This window comes from Rhipicephalus sanguineus, chromosome 8 (assembly GCF_013339695.2).
Source record: "Rhipicephalus sanguineus isolate Rsan-2018 chromosome 8, BIME_Rsan_1.4, whole genome shotgun sequence".
NCBI classification, from domain to species: domain Eukaryota; kingdom Metazoa; phylum Arthropoda; class Arachnida; order Ixodida; family Ixodidae; genus Rhipicephalus; species Rhipicephalus sanguineus.
The window spans coordinates 63,925,475-63,948,539 of record NC_051183.1 but is presented as its reverse complement, the minus strand read 5'-3'; the positions used below and the strand labels follow the sequence as shown (position 1 = coordinate 63,948,539).

At 47.1% G+C, this 23,065-nt stretch overlaps 1 protein-coding gene across 2 annotated transcripts in view; it reads right to left on the bottom strand.

The window, feature by feature from the left end:
- Positions 1-1,265: 1,265 nt before the first annotated feature.
- LOC119402026 (zinc finger protein 346) overlaps positions 1,266-23,065 on the bottom strand; it is a 51,111-nt gene continuing 29,311 nt past the window's right edge. For both annotated transcript variants that reach the window (XM_037669090.2, XM_037669089.2), the window contains exons 2-3: positions 22,161-22,421; positions 1,266-2,159 (exon numbers count right to left, since the gene is read on the bottom strand). In XM_037669090.2, coding sequence (XP_037525018.1) covers positions 1,737-2,159; positions 22,161-22,421 — 684 coding nt within the window. In that variant the 3' untranslated portion in view covers positions 1,266-1,736. The remainder of the gene's footprint in view (positions 2,160-22,160; positions 22,422-23,065) is intronic.

Below are 23,065 nucleotides of genomic sequence, written 5' to 3'. Positions count from 1 at the left end.
AAAATGTGATCATTTTTTGCGCATTCATGGTCACACGCAGGCATTTAACTCATCATCGCTACCTCGAGCCACTGCACATTGGAACGATCTTCCTGATCACATTGTATCCATCCCTAATCATGAAACATTCCGTGCTAACCTCATTTTGTTGCACTAGTATTGCATAACGTTGTTGCACCTTGCTGTTTGTAATGCTTGATTCAATTCTTTTTTCTTTTTTTCGTCTTTTGTATTTCTCTTCATCGCTGTCTTGTATATACTGATGGCCCCCTTACTCAATGCCCTTCAACGGGCCTGTAAGGCATTTTGAATAAATAATAAATAATTACATATTTTGAGTAAACATAACATAAGAATGTTGCCATCATTTTGTAAAAACGTCAACACTGTGGCAAGTTACTTGAAAAAAAAAGCCAGGCCTGCGCAGAACACGAAGCACAGTCACAGCGAAAGCTGGAAGAGCAGCTGTTCTATAGCCCGCTGTAAACTCTCTTGGGGGCAACTAATACAAGTACACTTGCAGGGTATCCACCACGGCTTAAATCATCATAATTTTCTTAGGTAGGGAAGCACCCATTATGCCTTTATTCATCATTCTGCGAAGAAGCGAGGTACCCACTTCATATCTTGAATACATTACGTGCACTTTGTTGATTCTGTGGCTGATGATGATGAATTACGGCTGAGCCCTTTGTAGTGGGTGGGAAGCTTTAAACCACACACCCGTTGCACAATTCGCATTGTGCCACGCCTGGTTGTTGGCATGGCTCTGTGGCAGAATACTCAACTGCCACGCAGAGGTCCCGGGTTCGAATCCCATCTGATCCTGGACATTTTTTCTCATTTCGCGTGACGGCGGTTACGGACACCGGCGGTGGCGCCAGACAACTACAGCACCGAAAGCGGCTGCTGTTGTGATCTCAAAACAGCTTCCGCTGTAAAAGTAACAAGTTGTACTAAGGGCCATAGAACGAGAAACGAAATAAAAACTGAACAGAGACGGCCTAAGCACTGACTTACAATCCAAATATATATTACTTAATACATGAGTCCTGTTGTTCACACTGTTGCTTGTTTTCTATGGGCATGTACCAACCAGCTCAAATAAGCACTCTAGGGTAGATAGGGGCTACCTCAAACTGTAACATTTTACTGGTAATGTGTGATTAGTAAATAAATACCACCTACACCCGTAGGTGGTGTCAAGCTGCACCAGCCCTTCATAATGTCAGCTACAAAAGTCAATGACAAGTAAACACCACGAGGACTTTTCAGCTGCTCAAATGTATTTCACTTCAACACCAAGTAAGGCCATGATTACACACACAAACACACAGATATGGGAGTCAGAATGTTTAAAAAGTAAAAAGAAGCTGTGAGATTTTTTCTGTCATGACAATGTTGTCACGACAACATTTCTCTTAGTTGTCATCCCGTCATATAAAGTGAGCATTACAAATTTCGTTTGTAATGCTCGCCACTCGAGGCTTCACAGAAAACACAATGTAGGCATCACTTCACAAATGCCGAAGCAGTGCACGCTAGACCGGGAAAATGCACCGACTGTGTTAAAAGAAGGGGGGGGGGGTGACAAGTGATTTCTATGGAATTTTCGGGTGCCAACACGTCACACTTACGAGGAGGCAATTTGGGTCATCAATCTGTCCAGCCCGCAGCAATGCCCCGAACCACCACCCGTGTAAAACCAATCTTCGATACGGTGCATGCGGCAACCTTCACAGGCCGCCGTATCCATCGTAGTGACCGGCACCGGCCGGATACTCGCTGTACTGGTCGTACGAGCCTCCGTACTCGTCGTAACCGCCGTTGGGACCTCCGGTGACCTCGTCTTCCTGGTGCTCTGTTTTCAGCCTCTTCTGCAATGGCTCGTCGCGTTGTTCGCTTTTATATCCCTCTTGTGTGACAGCCCACTGCTTGTTCTTCCGATGTGCCTCCGTCTCCAGGTGAAGGACCTTGTACTCCATGCTCTTGAAGAGCACGATGCCGCAGTACTCGCACGAGAGGTCTTTCCCCGACGACTGCGCCTGAGTTGAACCGGTGACCGAAGAAGTGGAGGTGTCGAGCGGCGTGGCCGACGACGCGTCGGTTGATTCCTGAATCGTGCCTTGGCTCTTGAGTGCCCGCTGGTGCCTTTTTCCCTGCAACACAGGAAGTGCGAAGCATCGAACCGATTTTTATTCGAGTGTACACAGTTACGCTTCGCAAAGAAAGGACAAAATGCATTAATGTGTGACGGGGTCCTCCCATATGAAACAACAGTTTGCACACAAGCACTGGCGACACAAACGGAAGGGATGATGTACATACAAGACTTACACAAGGAAACACACAGAAATGTAAATGTGCACGTACAGTATTGAATGCTTACACACAGATAAAATAAGAATTCGCAGGAATGCATAAAACTGCAAACGCTGTTTCAATGTTGTACACGCACATCATTTTGCAGAAATGAAAAATATACACTACCGTAAAATCCCGAGCAAGTGCCCCCCCTACAGAGAAAGATAATCCGACAAGATTTGGAGGGGGGCCCTTGCTCGGTCACAGATCAAAATTCAAGATGGTGGAGGAAGAGCCATGCGTGCTTCCAATGAAATGCATTATTGAATAGGCATGTATTCACTGTCGTTATTGGCCCTCGTCAAGCGAATAAAAACACTAAATTAAGCTTAGAATAACAGAGAGCTAAGCTAGTTGTTAAGTATTCATTCTAAAAAGACAGGGCATGCAAACACGGACACAAGAAAGAAGTCAGGACACCACAAACGCCGACTAACAACTGAAGAGACGCACAACGGCTGAAAAGAAAGAAGGCACGAAAACTTATCTGCACATGCCCATGCAACAGGCAAACCCATCAATCCGACACGCGTGGCGGTCTACGTGGAAGATAACTGTTAAGGCATTTGATTTCATCTTTATGCAAGTTAATCGACTGTTGGCTCACGCATGCGCTACCACTATTCTCGATATGCCATGCTTCAATCGTCAGGCGCGTTTCTTCATTTCTATGCCGGTACAACACTGCGCATTCATCAAATTTTGGCGTGCACTTACAATCTCGACAATGTAAAGATAGATTAGAAGGCGAGCCTCCTGTTAGCGATCTCTTATGTTCCAACAATCTCTGGTTGATGCATCGGCCCGTCTGTCCTACGTAGAAGCGGCCGCAGCTGAAAGGAATCTTATACACCACACTCGTAGGGCAATCAGTGAATTTGTTGGTGTGTTTTACGAAACAAATATCGGTCCGCTTCTTGTCTTTTACTCCCTCATTCTTCCTCTACACAGCGGCACAAATCTTACCTAGCTTATTGGCAGCCGTGAAAACAACATTAACGCCGTATCTACTTCCTACTTTCTTTAGCCTGTGAGATACGCGATGGATGTACGGTATACCTACGACACGTTTCTTCCTATCGCTTTCTGCGACCATGCTCGGACTTAACACAAAAGACTTCTTTAAACGTTCAGCGACCGTGGCCACTGCATCACGAGGATACCCTACATCCACAAGGCGCGTAACCTGTGCGTTAAAGCTATCACTCATTTTGTGCTCACACGACTTGGTGAGGGCTGACTTAAGGCAAGACATGGCGATGCCGCTTTTTACAACTTTCGAGTGCTTTCACGAAAAATTTAACAGTGGTTTCGAAGATCTAGGCGGTTTCAGCGGTTTCCTGAACCACGTGGCAAAATTACAATACGATTACAGTGATGCAATTGTTTGAAGCCACTTTGGTGCAGCTTCTGGAGCAGATAAAACCCCCCACTTTGAAGCAGCAAATGAGTCTTTTGGAGCAGTTAGCAGTCCCACATTTTCAAACACAAACATTTATGTCTCTAATATGGAGCAGTTGAACCATGCTTAATGAAATGGATATATGCACTTGAATGCATGTTTATTTATAAAATTCCAGAAGAGAAAATTATTTTATTGCTCTTCATTTCCTTCTGCCCAACCCTCAGTTTCTTCGGCCTCATGATCATCAATGGCCACACATTTGCTGGCAATACAATTCACTCTGATTTTTTAGTTACTGCATGGAGGCGCAAGCTGTGTTAATATTCCATGCAATTTTGCTTACTACCGAAAAAAAAAACTATTCTAATGAGTTCTTGCTTTCAGTACAACCTAGCCCTATGTTGTGTGGTGAAGTACAGTCAGGGACAAAATTTTGCGAGATGCCGGAGCGCTGTTTGATAGCTCCCTATGGGACACAAGGCAGGGCGGGGCGCACGTCGAGGCTCCCTAGGTATCACATAGTCTAACATCGATATGCACACTGCGCCGCCTAGTGTCCCAGAAGCAGCTATCGAAAGGCGCTCCGGCATCTCGCAAAATTTTGTCCCTGACTGTGCATGCTGTCGCGATTCCTGGCCAAAATCATTGGGCTGGTCTTTTGTGGGCAGTTAGCAAAATACAGGGCTTAAAGACACTAAAGGCAAATATTAAGTCGACGTTGATTGTTGAAATAGCGGTCCAGAAACCTCGTAGTGCTACTTTTATGCCAAGGAAGTGTACATCTTGAAACAAAATCACGTTTTAGTGGTCCGCATCGCGTTAGCGCACTTCAAATCACCCGCCTGAAAGCAGTATTTCGCACGTCACTGTTGGCATGCCCAACGTTGCCCGCCTTTACTGCACGGCGGCGTGCACCATTCGGGCATCCGGCAATATCACATGCATGCGGTATTTTGTCGAACTTTCTGTCAGAGCGACTTTCACGAGCGTGCAAAACACACGGCAGTCCGCGATACCGAAACTACCACTGAGACGCGACTGCGTGAGCGAAGCAGGGCGCCGGGCGAAGCGCAGTTTGGCGAAAACGGAACTTTCGAACGCGCACCGTTCCCCATGGCAACGCTAAAGAGGTTCTTTTTTTCCATGAATCAAACAGAAATGAAGAAGCAGCATTTTATTACGTCTCTTGATGCACGGAAGGTTCTTTTTTTATTGCAGCTAGTTTGATTACTGGTGATTAATTGTATTCAGACTCTCCCACGTCATCGGGATCACTTCCAAAATGTCCAACTCGTGGCGCTCATCGTGATACATTTAGCTTAATTTCTCAGTAAGTAGGGCACTGCTGTTGATAATACTGCTGTTTTAGACGTTGTCATACATTGCGCATTCATTCTGACAAATTATTTGCCTTTAGTGTCCCTTTAATAATTAACTGATACTTTGGGCCTGAAATAATCGCTGTGTTTAATGAAATTCATAGTGATAGAAGGCTTCGCATCTCAACTGACAAGTTCTTTAACATGAACATTTGCCAAAGTCGAAACAGAGGACTGAGACACCAGTATATATATATGCTGCGACTCCATGTCTTCTCAGCGAAATTTCGCAGTCCTCTGCCATGAATGGAAATGCTGATAAATCCTGACCGTAGTGTCTTATTAAAATAAGTGCTTTGCATGACCTCTTCTTGAAGTTAATTAGAATGAACAGTACAACCAATTTTTATTGAAAACAAAACTAAAAAACATACCGGCTTGTTCAAGCACATACACACACTGCTCACTAATTAACGCAATCAATAAAGTAAAAGGCTGCCGTCCTACAAAAACTCGTAGCTGCACAGAGTGCTACTTTTCCCTAACTCCACAACAGTTAGAAACTATATTTACCCAATTTAATTATGCTATGTTGCATAACGAGATAGCAGTAGTTGTAGAAAACACTATTTACGCAATACGGGGTAGTTGGCATTATACTTGACAGTGGTGCACCCAGTCATCCCCCCTTTTCAGCAGAGAACGCTAACATATAAAATTGCCGCTGAATTGATTCCATAACCCTGCACAACTTTAGAAGGTAGTGGCCATATCAAAGGCGGATGCACACAGACTTGCACCAATGTGTGTGCTCAACACTGACGTCATGAGCCGGACGGACGGTGACCCCAATATCGGAAAGCATGGCCGAGAACATGAGCGGGACTATTAATTTAGCCCGCAGAGACAAACACCTCCCACGCTTCGGTCACCTGAGCTGCACCTCTCCTGTCATAAGTTGTACCCGACTGTGATGTGGATTGTGGCGTGTGGCCGTGACACTACAAGGAAGTCTGTAATGAGGCAGCTGGTACTGATCACTATATGGCCATGACAACCGAAGAGCCAGTGATGGTGATTGTCGAAGTGAAGATTACAGACTGCGAGTAAAAAAAACGCCACAAGGGACCGAGCCAAATGGGAGAGCGGGCGGACGTCTCGAACGGCAGCTCGTTCACCGGCAGTACAAGTGCTAGGGTGTCGGTGACGGGGAATTCTGCTACCGTGCGGACCTGTGCCAAGATCCCGCTTTTCACTCTTCTCTTCTCTGGCGTGCCAGCGGCCTGCTGTCCAAGCCGCCTGGTGCGACGCATCCTGCTGGGACCAGAGCCCGATGTTCTAGGAGCCGAGGCGTTCCAGAAGTGGCTAGCTAGCCACTAGCCAGCTACAGCAGCGGCCTGGTGTTCAACCGGCTTGCTGCACCTTGCTGCTAAACCCATCACGACAAGAGCAATGTTTTGACAAGTGCAACGAAGGTGACGACGAGCCATCGCAAGTATCCCCAGCTGCGCCTAGCCCTTGGTCACGCAGAGCCGCTGCTGCGATGACTACCATCACGGCCACTGCAACGACGACAACGCACACTGGCGAGTGCATTGCACGAGTGCTACGCACATTGCAGAATAGACGGACAGATTTCAGAACTTTATCTAGTTCTTGTGAACGCAATGTGTGCCGTGTAATGTAGTGTGTAATGTAGTCTGTGTTCCACGTGTAAGGCTCTCGACTACTCTGTCAATTATCAAACAGATCCTGGGCAAAAACCTTAGTGCATTTCCATCACACCGACTATAGAAACATAGTAGGCTGCTGGGGAAAAAAACAAAAACAAACTTGCGCATGTGGGCACAGAAATCCCGAAACCAACAAACACTTATAGCCTGGTGACTAAGCTGATGTAACAGCCATGATGTCCAAGCTTGTCGGTCTCTTCGTCCTTTCGAGGATGCAAAGCACACTGTCCACTATGTGGCTCCCTCCCTAGCGATGAAGGCGTTGCCGTCGAGCGGTTTATCTTGTTGAGATGGCGTTGCCAGCGTCTACATGAGCTGGCTTCAAACGGTCTATGGAAATCATCTCTTTGCGTCCGTTAAAGGGACACTAAAGGCAAATATTAAGTCGACGTTGATTGTTGAAATAGCGGTCCAGAATCCTCGTAGTGCTGCTTTTGTGCCAAGGAAGTGCTTATTTTGAAATAAAATCACATTTTTAGTGGTCCGCATCGCGTTAGCGCGCTTCAAATCTCCCGCCTGAAAATACGACTTTCATACGTCACTGTTGCCGTGCCCAACGTTGCCCGCTTTTACTGCGCGGCCGCCGAGCCGACACTAGTAGCAGCCGAGCGGAAGTAGCGGAACCCACAGTAGCAACAGCGGCGCTGCGGCAAAGACTTGCTCGGATGGGCACATTCAAAGCCTTCACCAAGTTGCGGTTGGTCTCGTAATCCTCAGTACGAAAGTGCAGCGAGCACACACGCAGAGGTTTTGACTGTTTAGCACACTGGCGCAATGGCATGACACTAAGCCACTTCGAGCGTAAGGGTTCATTCCGCGGCACCCAGGAAAAGACACACCGGTTTCCTTGCTGCAGCACTGGCGTTGTGCACCATTCGGGCATCCGGCAATATCACACGCATGCGGCATTTTGTCGAACTTTCTGTCAGAGCGACTTTCACGAGCGCGCAAAACACGCACGGCAGTACGCGATCCCGAAACTACCACTGAGACGGGCGAGGCACAGTTCGGCGAAAACGGAACCTTTGAACCACGCACGCCGTTCCCCATGGCAACGCCACGGAGGTTTTGTTTTCCATGAATCAAGCGGAAACGAACAAACAGCATTTTATTATGTCTTTTGATGCTCGGAATGTTCTTTTTTTACTGCTGCTAGTTTGATTACTAGTGATTTATTGTAGGCCGACTTCCATACGTCATCGGGATCACTTCGAAAATGTCCCACTCGTGGCGCTCATCATGTGATACATTTAGCTTAAAGGGACACTAAAGGCAAATATTAAGTCTACGTTGATTGTTGAAATAGCGGTCCAGAAGCCTCGTAGCGCTGCTTTTGTGCCAGGGAAGTGCTTATTTTGAAATAAAATCACGTTTTTAGTGGTCCGCATCGCGTTAGCGCGCTTCAAATCTCCCGCCTGAAAATATGACTCTCATACGTCACTGCTGCCGTGCCCAACGTTGCCCGCTTTTACTGCGCGGCCGCCGACACTAGTAGCAGCCGAGCGGAAGTAGCGGGACCCACAGTAGCAACAACGGCGCTGCGGCAAAGACTTGCTCGGATGGGCACATTGAAAGCCGTCACCAAGTTGCGGTTGGTCTCGTAATCCTCAGTACGAAAGTGCAGCGAGCACACACGCAGAGGTTTTGACTGTTTAGCACACTGGCGCAATGGCATGACACTAAGCCACTTCGAGCGTAAGGGTTCATTCCGCGGCACCCAGTGAAAAGACACACCGGTTTCCTTGCTGCAGCGCTGGCGTTGTGCACCATTCGGGCATCCGGCAATATCACACGCATGCGGCATTTTGTCGAACTTCCTGTCAGAGCGACTTTCACGAGCGCGCAAAACACGCACGGCAGTACGCGATTCCAAAACTACCACTGAGACGGGCGAGGCACAGCTCGGCGAAAACGGAACCTTTGAAACACGCGCGCCGTTCCCCATGGCAACGCCACGGAGGTTTTGTTTTCCATGAATCAAGCGGAAACGAACAAAAAGCATTTTATTACGTCTTTTGATGCTCGGAATGTTCTTTTTTTACTGCTGCTAGTTTGATTACTAGTGATTTATTGTAGGCCGACTTCCCTACGTCATCGGGATCACTTCGAAAATGTCCCACTCGTGGCGCTCATCATGTGATACATTTAGCTTAATTTCTCGGTAAGTAGGGCACTGCTGTTTATAATGTTGCCGTTTTAGAAGTTGTCATACATTGGGCTTTCACTCTGACATAAATTGTTATTTGCCTTTAGTGTCCCTTTAATTTCTCGGTAAGTAGGGCACTGCTGTTGATAATATTGCCGTTTTAGAAGTTGTCATACATTGGGCTCTCACTCTGACATAAATTGTTATTTGCCTTTAGTGTCCCTTTAACAAGGAGTGTATAGTACTTACGATCGCGCTTGAGGACTTTAAAAGGACCGTCGTAAGGTGCTTGTAATGAAGTACAAATAGCATCGTGACGGATGGAGACGTGGCTCGTGTGAAGTAATGAGGGGCTCATATAAACGGTCTTGCAATCATGACGAAGCGGCAATGGTACAACAGTAGCAGTAGTAGTTCGCAGGCGGCCGGCGTAAGAGTGTACCTAAGCAGATGTCGGTTCCGAGGCAAAGAACTCGCCGGGTATGCGAAGTGCTGTGCCAAAAACTAGTTCCGCTGACGAGCACTGTGAGTCTTCTTTCACCGCGGTGCGAAGAGCTAGTAGAACCAAAGGTGGGCGCTTGGTCCATGGAACTGTTGAGTCTTGCGCACACGGTGATGCTTTCAGTCGACGGTGGAAGCGTTCTACCGTGCCGTTCAAACACGGGTGGTATGCTGTGGTTCGTATGTGCATTACGACTAGAAGACTGGAGAGAGCTCGAAAGAGGGACGATTCAAACTGTCTCCCTCGGTTTTTCGTTATGGTGTTTGGCACGCCTTAACGAGCAATCCAGGTGTGCACGAGAGCCTGCGCAACAGATTCTGCAGTGATGTTGCTTAGCGGCATTGCTTCTGGCCAGCGTGTAAATCGGTTGATACAAGTGAGTATATATCGTTGGTTCGCGGACGGTGGTAGTGGACCCACAATGTCGACGTGAGCGTGGCCAAAACGGACATCTGGGGGTGGAAAATGACCAGGTGCACTCATGGTGTGTCTGTTGACCTCGGCACACTAGCACTGGAAACACGACCGCGCCCAGCAACGGACGCCGGCATTCATACGCGGCCACAGGCAGCGGGAGGTGACGTGACATTGTGTTGCCCGCACTCCTGGATGCGATAAGGAGTGTAGAGCGTCGAAAACTTGCTGTCGGAATTGTTGTGAGACATACGGTCGGGGCCGACCTAGAGACGCGTCGCAAATGACTATATAGTCGCAGCCAGGTAATAAGACCTCTTTGAAGCGCAGGGAAGTTGTTCGCAGTTTAGAGTGTTGGAAGTTCAGAGTCTGTGTGTTGAGCAGTAGCTGGGCGAATGAATTCAATGCCCGAACGAGGTGCTTGGCTTGCGTTGATGTGAATTCGTGACGGAGCGTCAGCAACGGGATTGTTGGCACCTCTAATATGTCGAATCTTAGTAGTGAACTGGGAAACATAGGCAAGCTTGCGAATTTCGCGTGGCGTGTGCGAGGACCCGTTGTAAGTAATACCATAAATCAGTGGCTTGTGGTCGTCGAGAATAAAGAACTGGCGACTTTCGAGGTTGTGACGGAAGTGGTGGACTGCGAGGTAGATTGCCAGCAGCTCGCGGCCGAAAGTGCTGTAGCGGATTTCTTGCACTGTCAGCTTCCTTGAAAAGAAAGATAAGGGCTGCCATGTATTGTCAACCAGCTGTTGAAGAACAGAGCCAACAGCTATGTCAAAGGTGTCCATCTTAACGGAAATTGGTGCATCTGGTTTCGGGTGTGCCACAAGAGTGGCGGAAGCGAGAGCATTTTTGGCAGTGTTAAAAGCACATTCGGCAGCATTCGTCCATAGTATAAAACGTGTTTGCTTGTGGTTTCCCAGAGAGCAGACTGAGCAGCAGCTGCAAGATGGAACCACAAGGAATGAAAAGGCGGTAGTAATTGATGAGGCCCTGAAATTCCGCAATTTCTTTGTGGTCAATAGTTGTGGGTAATCTTTCAAGGGACACTAAAGAGCAAAACGATTTTTCTCGCATTAGTAAAGTAGTCTTCCACGATACCAAAAACACCACGCTTTCTGCGAGGAGACTTAATAAGCGAGAAAACACGCAAAAAGAAAATACAGGTGGCGATGCCAACTTGGAATTCCAGCACCATTTGCCGTGACGTCACATATTTTTGACGGCGCCTGCTTGGGCCTGCGTAGTTCGTAATCGGTTACATCGAAGTACATTGTCCTTTGAGGGGGCCAGAGACTTGACATAACGTTTTTGTGGAAATTTCGTCGAGCCAGTGGCGCTAAAATACGTTAAATGTTCTTTGAAGTCTTTTACGTCACGAATTACAAAGTTCGGCGCGAAATTTAAGAATGAAACTTTGAACTTTGTTTTCTCCTCTAATAATAAACCTATGGTGGTGAAATAAACTACACAAGAGTTCTCCGAGTACACTTTATCAATCTAAACCAATTCATTGTTTCTCTTTAGTGTCCCTTTAATGACTTGAACACAGAGTGAGATGGGCAGGATGCCGCGCTGGTCAACTCGATGCCCGAGGAAATCGACGCCGAACTCGCTCTTTGAGACGTTGATAACGAGGCCATATTGATAGAGACATTCGAAGACCTTATGTAGGTCCGATTCATGTTCCACAGCAGATCAACTGAAAACAAGAATGTCGACTAAATAGACGAAACAACAGGTCAGCCCACGTAGCACTTATCAACGAACCTCTGGAATGTTTGAGCAGCATTTCTGAGACCGAAGGGCATGCGGACATATTCAAACATGCCGAAAGGTGCGATGATTGCAGTTTTAGGAATGTCGGAAGGCTCCACAGGGATTTGGTGGTAAACTTTTGCTAGATACACTTTGCTGAATATGCAGCAACCGTGAAGCAATGCGGTGAAGTCGTGAATGTGAGGAGTAGGATACCTGTTGGGAATCGTCACTTTGTTTAACGCGCAGTAATTGCCACATAACCTCCAATCACCTGTCTTCTTTGGAACCATGTGTAAAGCAGATGCCCAAGCGCTAGCAGAAGGACAAAAGAAACCTAACTCGAGCGTATGATCAAATTTTGCAATTTTCAGGCGGACAGGTGCTAAGCGGTGAGGTCGGGTTTTTCCACTTTGTGCGCTATATCAGGAGAATGAATTCAGAAATACTGTACCTTGGTAAGGAAATGAAAATGAATTAATAAACAGAGATTTTCTTGCAGAGTGACTATAAGTGAACAATGTACACTGCTAGTAGCAGCTTTGTATGCTATCCACGCAATCATAGATAGCATCCACACAGTTCATGTGTGCCGAGTAAAATCGAAAACGAAACAATTCTGACCCAACCGCTGAAGTCTAGGTCACCAACAATGCGATTTTGGTAAGATTGTGGATGGCGACCATGCATTTTTGAAGGCCCACGGCCGTTTTGGTTGTTCAAGAACGCCGTTTTCGCTCCTTTGCAGCACTTCGTGCTTGGTGCGCTCTGAGAATTCTCCGAATGAACCGGGTTGCGGCCAAATATAACCAAATTAACGAGACTGGTGCCATTAAATAATACATGTGCTCGCAGGGACCAGAGAACACATCCAAATTATCTGATTTTCCAAATTAACAGGGATCGAATTAACAAGGTTTGATGGCATCCCTCTTGAAATAAATAAAATTGAATTGAATCAAAAAGATATTGTTACTGGGGGAAGTGCCAGCTGTTATCATTCTTCCTGACAAGCGTGATAGGGGAAGCCCAGGGGCTGGAAGAATATCGCAGGCAAGCATATTGTCATGAGGTTGTGGCGTCGACGAAGGCAGCAGTCGGCGTGTCCCAAGATGAAACTCTTTATTTGGCCGAACTTGTGGCCAGGAAACATAAAGTCAAACTACAGCAATACACACTGCGCACTGATAGCAGCGAACAGAGCGTCGGCTGTTGATAATCTGCTCTGCGGTAAGGCACGTCAGCATTTATGCATGCAGCATTGAACATTCGAGCCTTATCGCTGGTGGCTGCATTAGTTCAAGAATAATCTCAACTGTTCGCGAATGCGCGCTTAAGCCTATAGGAAGGTTCTAAGATAATCTGGAAGGTTCTCAGACATTAGGGCGCGGCTTGGGCAAGGCGGCGGCTATGCGTGCAACGGACTAGTTACATAAAAATGACAAAAAGAAGCGTGCATGGCAATATTGTCAACTTCCATCTGTATGTGTTGGCCCTCAGTAAACACGATAAAGTCGTCGGTAATTCGGACTGGCATTGCCGGTGTTGATTCGATGCTCTAAAATGGTTGTTTGGCCCAGTGGTCAGCCATTAAAGACAAACAATCGGGACATCTCTTCAAAAGCCTAGTCCAAAATTCACGATAGGGAGACGTGCGGCATTGTCCTTTACACTGCTGACCGTGTGTGCGAACGTGACATTCTGCGAACAGACGATGGTAGTTTTGGGTGACATGACGTAGTAATCAGCAGCCACAGGTGGACTGGGAGAGACATCGATATACATCACTGCTAGAGGAAGTAGGAAGACAATCGGTGGAACATAGCCTACTCGGTGCAGGACCAGGAGGCTCAACAGCGTATGTTAGGGGGAGTTGGACAGCACCCACAGAGCAGCCAATAAGGGCGGAATGCGCCAACAGAAACTCCTAAGTTGATTTCATGCAGGCACTGCTCCGATGCGTAAAACAAAACAAGAATATGGCCTCCGGCAACAGTGACACCGGCGGTACGAATCCCATTAACAGCTGGAGTTGCACCATCGGCTATGCAGACTACAGCGATCGGATAAGAGTCAGAAGAAGTAGAAAAACGGTGCTAAAAAGACAGGATGAAAAAGGGACACAGACCACAGCGCTATTAGTCAGTGCTGTGGCCTTTGCCCTTCCCTGTCCTGTCTCTTAGTGCTGTTTTTCTATACTCATAATCACTAACCGACCAGCCCAAATCCATACCCTACTGCAGGAGTCAGAACCTTTAGTTGAGCACGGAGGTTCGATTTATAACCAATGTGTGAGCGCGCGCTAGTGTCAATGAGTGCTGTTACAGGTGTGCTGTTTAAATCTACTTTGATCAGGCTGTTATGTCCAGGTAGTGTAAGTCTAGGAATTTCAGATCGTGTCGTCAAGGCAGGCTCACCTCAAGAAGCTGCGCCAGTTAGTTTTCAGAGGAGCGGCAAGAGTAGGAGGGGGAAGAAGAGCGACAACGTAGAGGCGAACAGGACAGGCATCAGGATGGCAATGAGGAGCGGAAGCCCCCACACCCCAAATTTTCGCCTGCCCTCCTTTTGCCTGCGTCATCACGTGCACCAGAAGGGTAACTTGACAGACAATTCATGTCCTCGTAATATCTGGGGTTTAACATCCCAAAACCACGATATGATTATGAGGGACGCCGTAGTGGAGGGCTCCGGAAATTTTGACCACCTGGGGTTCTTTAACGCGCACCTAAATCTAAGTACACAGCCTCAAACATTTTCGCCTCCATCGAAAATGCAGCCGCCGCAGCCAAGATTCGATCCCACGACCTTCGAGTCAGCAGTCGAACGCCATAACCACTAGACCACTGTGGCGGGGCAATTCATGTCCTTGTGCAGGTCGCTGGGACTGTTGAGTGACGGAATAGACAGGCTCCTCTATCTGTGGCGCCCAGCAACCAAAACAACCTGTGGAATCCTTCAGTGAGGACAACCACCACGATGCGCAATCGCCCGTGACAAATGAAAATGGGTGTCTATAAGTATGGCCAGAACATCGCAATTGCCCAAACTAAAGCCAGAAACTCAAGTTCAGTGGCGAAATAGTTGTGTTTCGGCATTGAGAGGAGGCAGCTGGCATAAGCAGTAGCATGTTTGTGGACGCTAGCATTGCCTTAGTGCTGCGCAAATGCTACGGCTGCTGGCATCAGTATGAACTTTGGTAGGTGGAGAAGCATCAATATGGGCAAGCACTGATGGCACTGTTAGAGGTTGATTGCATGAGAGAACAGACCTCGTATGCTCCCGCTGAAAGGGACGTCTTTCTTTAGGAGCTCTGCAAGTGGCCATGCCATCGCCCTGAAATATTTACAGAAAAGCTGTCTTTGCCTAGCATATGCCATAGTAGTAGCAGGTGTCCGCTGAAACGCCATTGGCTAAGCTGGCAGGTCACATGATCTCGCTTTGACCAATCACGTGCAATCTAGCGGTGGATCAAGATGCGTAGGCTTCGTGCAGTCCGCACCACTGTGCACTGCTGAGGAGCAAGCTGCTTATGAGGAACGTAGGCGCGAACTAGACCGTGAATGGAAATGATGTCGCCATGCCAAAAACGCAGCATTGTGAGCTGGCAAAGAGGGGGGCCAAGCACCAGTGATGAACCAGTTACGCCAAACTGAATCTGTGAACCTGGGGCAATTCACCAATGGAGCGCCGACCATCTGCACGGAGCGGATGGGCCGATGATCTTTACAAAATGGGGGTTGTATGAGCAAAAGCAAATACTACGTAGCTGTGCACACCTTTGGCACATTTCAGGACAGGAAAGTCACTTACTGCACAGATTTCCTCTGGGTCCTGTTGTGCTGCATTCATGTCAACCATGCGTCTGAGCAAAGTGATTTGGCGACGGCCAAAGTCGCACTTTGATCGAGTTCAGTTGCAGGTGGGTTTGATGAGAAGCATTTGATGTGCATTTCAAGAGGAAGCACAAACATTATTACATTATCCGAGCAACAGAGGCACGAGAACCACCAGGCATTGAAGGAGAGAGTTCATGTATTCATACGTGGCAGGTGCGCTGCAGGATCCAAACGACATTACCACGAATCGAAAAAGCGATCAGGTGCTAGAAAGGCAGCTTTTTCACAGTCCAAATCGTTCGGCAAAGCCCTGTTACGTACAGTCATCACTACATAAAGTGACATAGACGTAGCGTGGGCGCAATTTTACAGGGGCACAGATATTTGGCTTAGTTGGAAACTGTTCATCCTTGAGAAGCGCAAAAGAAACACAGGGACTAGGAAGAGATACACACCGGACAAGCGCTTCTCAAGGATCTACAAGGGCCACAGACAACGCGCCGCCGCTCATTCCCAGGCCTCCTTAAGCGGCCGCAAGTTCTTGATGCTTATGCCCCGTTTAAAGATACAGAGCATTTAAGGGGGGACGAGGGTCTTAAAATAGCAAAAAATCGTAAAAATTGTCAACTTTTGGAAATCACTATTTCAGGTATTTGTAGTCCAAATTATGCTCTGGAAAAATATTATGTTATGGCAAAATGGCCTTTTTTTTTCTTACATGTTCAAAAAATTAAATTTAAAATGTTTTTACATCTTGAAACGCGATTTTCTCAGCATTGTTATTTTTGTGAAGTGAATCTGCCTTACGGAAGTTTTGAGGAGGTTTCTATGAACATATTTAAACAAACTTGGTATCATTTTTTCCAGCAGCACCTGAACTACAGGCTAAAGCTCTTCTTTTTTTCTGAACATCGATGCAATTGTAATTATTTGATAAGTACCAGCTAATTACTGGAAGCTAACTTTTACCTTCCAAGTTTGAAAATTATTTCTGATCAAAGAAACAGCTGTTTTGACATCTAATTTGCTTTAGCCTGTGAGGTGGACCTTTTAGAAGAGCCACGTAGTCCTGAAAAGCAACCTTTTGTATTCTAAGTTACCATAACAACCCGTAAGGAATTTCCTAATTACAATGAGGAAATTTGTCATAACTTCCTTTCTAAATGAAATATTTGAAATATGTTTGCAGATTTGAAATCTCCGTTCAATTATACACATGCACGCCAGTTTTCATTAAGATAGGACAATAAATAAAAAAAAATTTTTCGAGACCCTCATCCCCCCTTAATGTCACCGTAAGAAAAACGATGCGGGACAGCGTTCACTTCAAGCCTGCCGGCTCTGCGGCTGCTGTGGTAAAGTGCATATTCAATAGCCTTAATGGGAGATCTTGCCTACCATCACCTGAAAGCATAACGAAAGGTGAAAGCACGAGGCAAGGTGGCCCCCTCACAAGATGGCAAGTGCTGTTGACACTCACTGCAATGGTAAGCTTGAAGTGAAATTATTATACAAGCAATGATGTTACTGAAGGCTTCTGATTTGGAGCAATTTTCGGAGCAGGAAAATTTTCATTTTGAAGCACTTTGGAGCAGCAAAAATTTCCATCTTGGAGCACTTTGGAGCAGATAATTTTGCATCTGGGAGCACTCTGGAGCAGCTAATTTCACATCCTGGAGTACGTTGGAGAAGCAAGTTGCGTTTACATTCAAGAACCTGAGTAATTATTATGGGGCTCTTATGAAGAGCTCATGGAGAAAATCACCTCAGGAGCCCTTCATGTTCCACTCGATAACACCAAAAATAAAGGCGTCATGCAGTTGAGTGTACTGGAATAACCTCTTCAGCGATTATTTCAGTGACTCGAAGGCGACAGCCATCTTCCCTTCTTTATTTTTCTCACTCGACGCATTGATCCTCCCTCGCCCCTCGCTGAAAGGTTTCTGCAGCTAACATGGTTATGCACCGCCTCTAGGATTGGAGGCATTGCAACCTTTCTTCATCTCACCTGGTTTTGCGGTGCCTCCATCATTGACACACCGATCACAAAGGCAGTGCAAAGCGACTATGTCATGTGACGATGTCATCATGTGACGCCACGGTGTATGACATCATGACGCCGCAAGTTTTGGTGATCTATGACGTCATCCCGTGATAATGACGCTTTTTTTCATCGCTCGTGTTGACGCCGCCAATGCCGACGGTTAATTCTTGCGTTTGATGAGGCACTTTAGGCTTTCGCATTGATGTTTGCATATCAAGCGTTAACAGCCTGGCCATTAACAACCTGGCCTCCACCACATCACCTCTGTACCGTGCGTTAAGCAGCTTCGCTGGTTATCCACTTCACAGAGTAGAATAGCTCCTCAATTTTAACGCGAGAGCGTTAAAGAGCTCGTTTCGCAGAAATTCCGCCGTCAGCGTCGTTGGTTTCGAGCGAAAAATCATCATCTTGTCCGTGACCGAAAAAAATCGAGAAAGATGCAAATAAAATAAATAATAAAAAATTTTCGGTTCGAGTGAGAATCGAGCCCAGTTCGTCTGCGTGGCAAGCAGGTGTTCTACCTCAGAGCTACGCCATTGCTTGGAATTCCACTGAAATTAACTTTCATGCTTCACAAAAACACGCGTCCTGTGTACAGGTGTCACAGTACAAGATGTAATATCGCAGTAAAACAGGGTACAAGCGTACATTGCAATCGGGTGTCACACCATGTGAACTGCATAACGAGTTGGTGGTTTAAAGCCGGCCACCCATTACAAAAGGAACACACATTACTGTGCGTATTCCCTTACGAACACGTAGTGGGGGCATCACAACTTGGAGAAAGTATCACGCGTCTAACTGCTGCTGGTTTAAAGCATGCCCCCCATTACAAAGGGCATACACATTAGTGCGCGCATTCTCTTACACGCACGTTGTCATAAAAGTGCTGTTGAAGAGGCCGGAAACCTTTACTATAGGTATGTCGTGTGTGTGCGCGTGTGGCTGGCTGGCTGGGCGACTGAAGATAATCACAAGTGAAACAGAGCACGATGAGGATGGCGCCGGATATAACTATCGCGTTCAACTCTTAAAGGCCAAGCTTAAGAGTCCCCCAATTTTTTTGTCTTTTTTTTTGTCGACAGCAATTATATGGGCCCACTCGACGGGTTTTTGCCGTCGCCGTCACTTTCCGTATAAAGTCAAAATTGATAACATCACCTCACGCATCATATGTTCCACCCGCGATTAAAAGCTCGCAAGCACAGGCGACAACGCGGCTGAAGGGGAGGTGAAACGAGCCGGCCGTCTCCGCTGCGCGGAGGGCACTGCGATAACATCAACCCGCGTGCTACGTCTGCCATCGATTGCTCATCAAAGAGCAATCAAAGCGCTCATCAAAGAAGAAACGCCCTGCCCGTTTTTCGTAAAGAGAATGAAGGGAGTCAGGGGGGGAGGGGGACAGTTCGTAAACTTGCTGCGCTCTCAACGCTTACTTTGCATTAGAGAATTGACAGCACGAAAACCACTCTGGTCCCTGGAGCAGCTATATTCCCTTAAACCATCGTTTTGTAGAGTTACACGAGATCGGATCCAAAAGAGTTAGCTGCTAGCCTTACTTCACACAATACAATTTGTTGGTATCACATTCATTGCTTTTTTTTAACCGTCAGCTACTGACCCTGGAAGAAGAGGGGTGGACGTGTAACATGGCGTAACCGCTTCACAGTGGGCCTTCCGACACTAGGGCCGTCAGCGGCGGGCCCGCTACTGACAGTTGCGCATATTAAAACCGAATTGGGCTGCTCCGACCTGGAGGCATGCTTTCATTAAGAGATGACATTTTAAAAATAAGCGAGCAAATAATTCCCATTGGGACTCTATAGCACTCACGAGCTCGAAAGGGCAGAGCCTCCTTGGGGGTACTTCCCGCAAGAGCGATTACAAACCCAGGTGTGCTGGTGGAAGGAATTACGAAAAAGCTCTTCTAGATGAAGATCCATCGATAAAGTATACACTTGAGGAAAAGTGTCAATGCGTTCCCACCGCTGATATGCTCTTCCAAGGACGCAAAGGACGTAAAATTCGATATTGTTCCATACTATATCTATTCCTAGCGTTCCCAGATTTCATTCCGTGATGTCCAGCAACAGAAGTGAGACATTTTAGCGGCACGCGTGTAGTTATTACCGAACATCGCTTTAATTACGCGCCATGCGACGCTTGAAACGAGCTACCAGCAGCGTTTCTAGAACAGACGATGTCTGCAGATGGATCGCCGCCACACTTTCTCGCTACCCAATTGTCCTAGACGTCACAAACCTCTGCGGAGAGCGTGTTTTGCCGTTGAGACGACTTGTACAACATAAGCTGCGTCGGCACCGTGCATGGCATTGTGGCTTACTCGGGATGCACATGCGAGCACAGTTTATGCAGTGGAATATTTCTTGGTCCGTGGTTGTGACTTTGGCGGCCCCAAGATCAAGCTGAAAATGTTTTGACGTGCCTGCGGTGCGATTGCCGGTGATAGGCACCTCCAAGCTCGAGACTCTGGTGCAGTTTGGCGCAATTTTTGTCGATATTATCAGGATGGGCGCAGTAAATCCAATTTGGCGCACTTTGGCGCAGTTGGTGCAGGAGTGGAATCACTGTACAAGTAAATACGGTTAATAAAGAAAGCAGCACAGCTCTTCTACAAGCTCAAGTGGTGGATCTGGTGCAATCTCTCTATTCCTTTTTTCTTTTCCAAGGGAGCAACCATACTGGCTATGCCCTGCGACAGTGGGTGCCTTCCAATACTCACCGTAGACAGCTAAATAGACAACTAAGTGGACAGCGGCCATCTTAAGTCCCATTCCAATTCTCACGTAGCCGGCAAAATAGACAGCTTCGAGAAGACAGCATCGGAGACAAAAACGATGCAGGCTACTTTGCTGTGCAAACAAGAATGCGGCTCAGCGAAATGCTTGCGTAGCTCGGATCTCGCCGGTATGGTCGTCTGTACACCAGTAGGCGCTTTTCCAGGCGCTCAATGTAAGCCGCGTTAAATTTTTCATAGGTTTGAACACGAAAGAGGCTAAAGAAAGAACATTTACGTTTGTTTTTCTTAGCTTTCTCTTCTCGACGCGAGGTGGCATCACGTCACGTAGACGTCTTCTAGACGCGTTCCATTTCTCGGACAACATGAGCTCGATGCTGTCTTCTAAGCTGTCAGCGTAGACTGTCTACGATGCTGTCCAGAATTGAAACACAGCTAATATTATCAACTCCAGCAGATGCTGCATGGTGTTCCGGTGTTCCTGATAGGCGGTAAGCTGGGCCAGAGGTATCGCTCACGGCGGTACTTCCAGTACTCGCAGTTCCAGTATTCGCAGAGTCAGAATGGGTTGTGTAGGCATGAAAAGGGCCTTGTGTGCAACAGTAGCCAGAATAGGTCCAGATCGAGGATCTCCAACAGCTGCGACAGCAACGAGGTATCTGTTCAATCCGACAACAGTGGAAGCAACATGTGTGTCGTCATTACCAACCCATCCAGATCGTTTCTGTAAAGATGACTGAAAATTAAATATGGGGCAAGGTGGCATCCCAGAATAGCAGTAGGCATCAGGGCGGCTGGTCGTACAGACGGAGTCTACGCTCATGCTGATCAATTCCTGGTGGAAAACCACTTGAACAACAGAGATTGGAAATGCAGGTTGGGTAGAGGAGCTGATTTTCAAGGTGGCTGGATGTGCGACCTCAGGCTCACGCCGGATAATTCTTGTTGGGGGTTGTTACGGTGGGAAATGTCGCCACAAGAAAACGTCGACACGGTGTTGGGTAACTGAACAAACTGTTGACCGTTTAACATTGGCTTTTGGCAAGTTTCAGGCAGTGGAATCCCGGAATAACTGAAGTGCACTCGATAAACATCGCAATACCAACAGCCATGAAGCGAGAATTGGCAAAAAGCAGCACTCGCTAGAGTGTCCCAATAAATTCGCGACACTGGGTACAGCGCCGACACGGCCTCCTGCGCCAGAGTTGGCTAGTGGAGATGGCAAAGTGCGCATGGCAAACTCTTTGCAGAGGCTTGCAGCTTCAAGGCCTTTTAGAGGCAATTCAGAGGCAGCTATTGTCTGCTCAAGACCACTGCTGCTAGCACATCTCAGGGACACGCAGCGTGTAGTTACCGTATTTACTCGTATCTAAGCCGATGTTTTCTGCGAAAAAACGATGTGCGAAAGTGGGGGGGGGGGGGATCGGCTTAGATTCGAGTAAATACGGATGAGAGTGTGCGGTAATAAATGCCAGTCGCCGAATTTTCAAATGTCAGCCGCTTGTGTTTCTCGTTACGAAATGGTATCTGCACTGCTCCGCTTACCCAATTTGCAAACACAGGAGAAACTGAATTCTCGTAGAATAAGTCAGCACTTCTGTAAGTTCGCTTTTCCATAAGCTTCAGCATAAAACAAATTTTAGACAGGTCGATTCAATTATTCATGGGTACTAACATCCCAAAGCAACAACACTTACAAGGGAAATTTCTTAAGAGAATATTTCAGCCATTCCTGATGCGGGACATATCATTAGTGGAGCCAGCTGACCAATGGGAAAAGGCACTTGAGAAAGAGAAGTTTTGTGAATTCAGCCCATGATTTTTTTGTGGATGCACTTACGCTAGGCAGTGGTAATGCAAACTCAGCACAACGCACCTTATTGTGTGCCATCAGGGCCGCTTCGCAGTTCATCGAAACGTTGCACAGCTTGCAAGCAAACGGCAGCGGGTGTCTTAGTATGGAGGTTCCCTTGACGGCGCCCGCTGCTTTGGTGTTCGTAGCCGCAGCTGGCGCGTCGGTCTGGTTCAGGGCCGCCATTTTCTTCTTGTGCTTGGCGCTTTGCATGTGGTCCATGTAAGGCACGGGACCGGTGAACTGCATGCAGCATTCTTTGCAGGACAACGGTGTCGAAGGCATCTGCGAAGGATGACACCGGAGCAGAGTTGCAGAGATGCCCAGGAACGAAGTCATACCACTGCTAGGCAACGGATAATTATTTCAGTTCTACTAGTAGGAAATCTTCAACCCATTACAATTAGATCAATCAGACCCGCACATTCGGGCATGCAAGCTACAAGACTTACACACTGTTTCACACGAATTCCACAAGACATTATGGAGACATTGATTATGCAGAAATCAATGCCGTGTGTAGCAATTTGCACACACGCACTTTTTAAGAAAAAACATGGTATTTAGGGAGTATTTCTGCCACATAACAATAATCATCCTCCAGCTTGCTCAAGTTCCTTTTCTTGAAGATTCGGCTCTCGCCATTTTCCTATTAAGAATGCTGTCACACTAATATAGCGCACATGCTCTTCCTGACCAGGAAAAGGCCAGGACCACACTGATAACGTGAGGAAAGCCCATGAGGTGGATGTCACTTATAGTTGCATGGCAGAAATACCACCCAAATACTCAAGTTTTGGTTAGAGTGTACGGCAATGCAGCATACGTTGGTGTTATAGAAAGTGTTACTAGGCGGACCAATGTTATTTTGTAAGATGAGCAATCAGCATGTGTGAAACAAGTGTGCACAACGAGAATACCTGTTACAT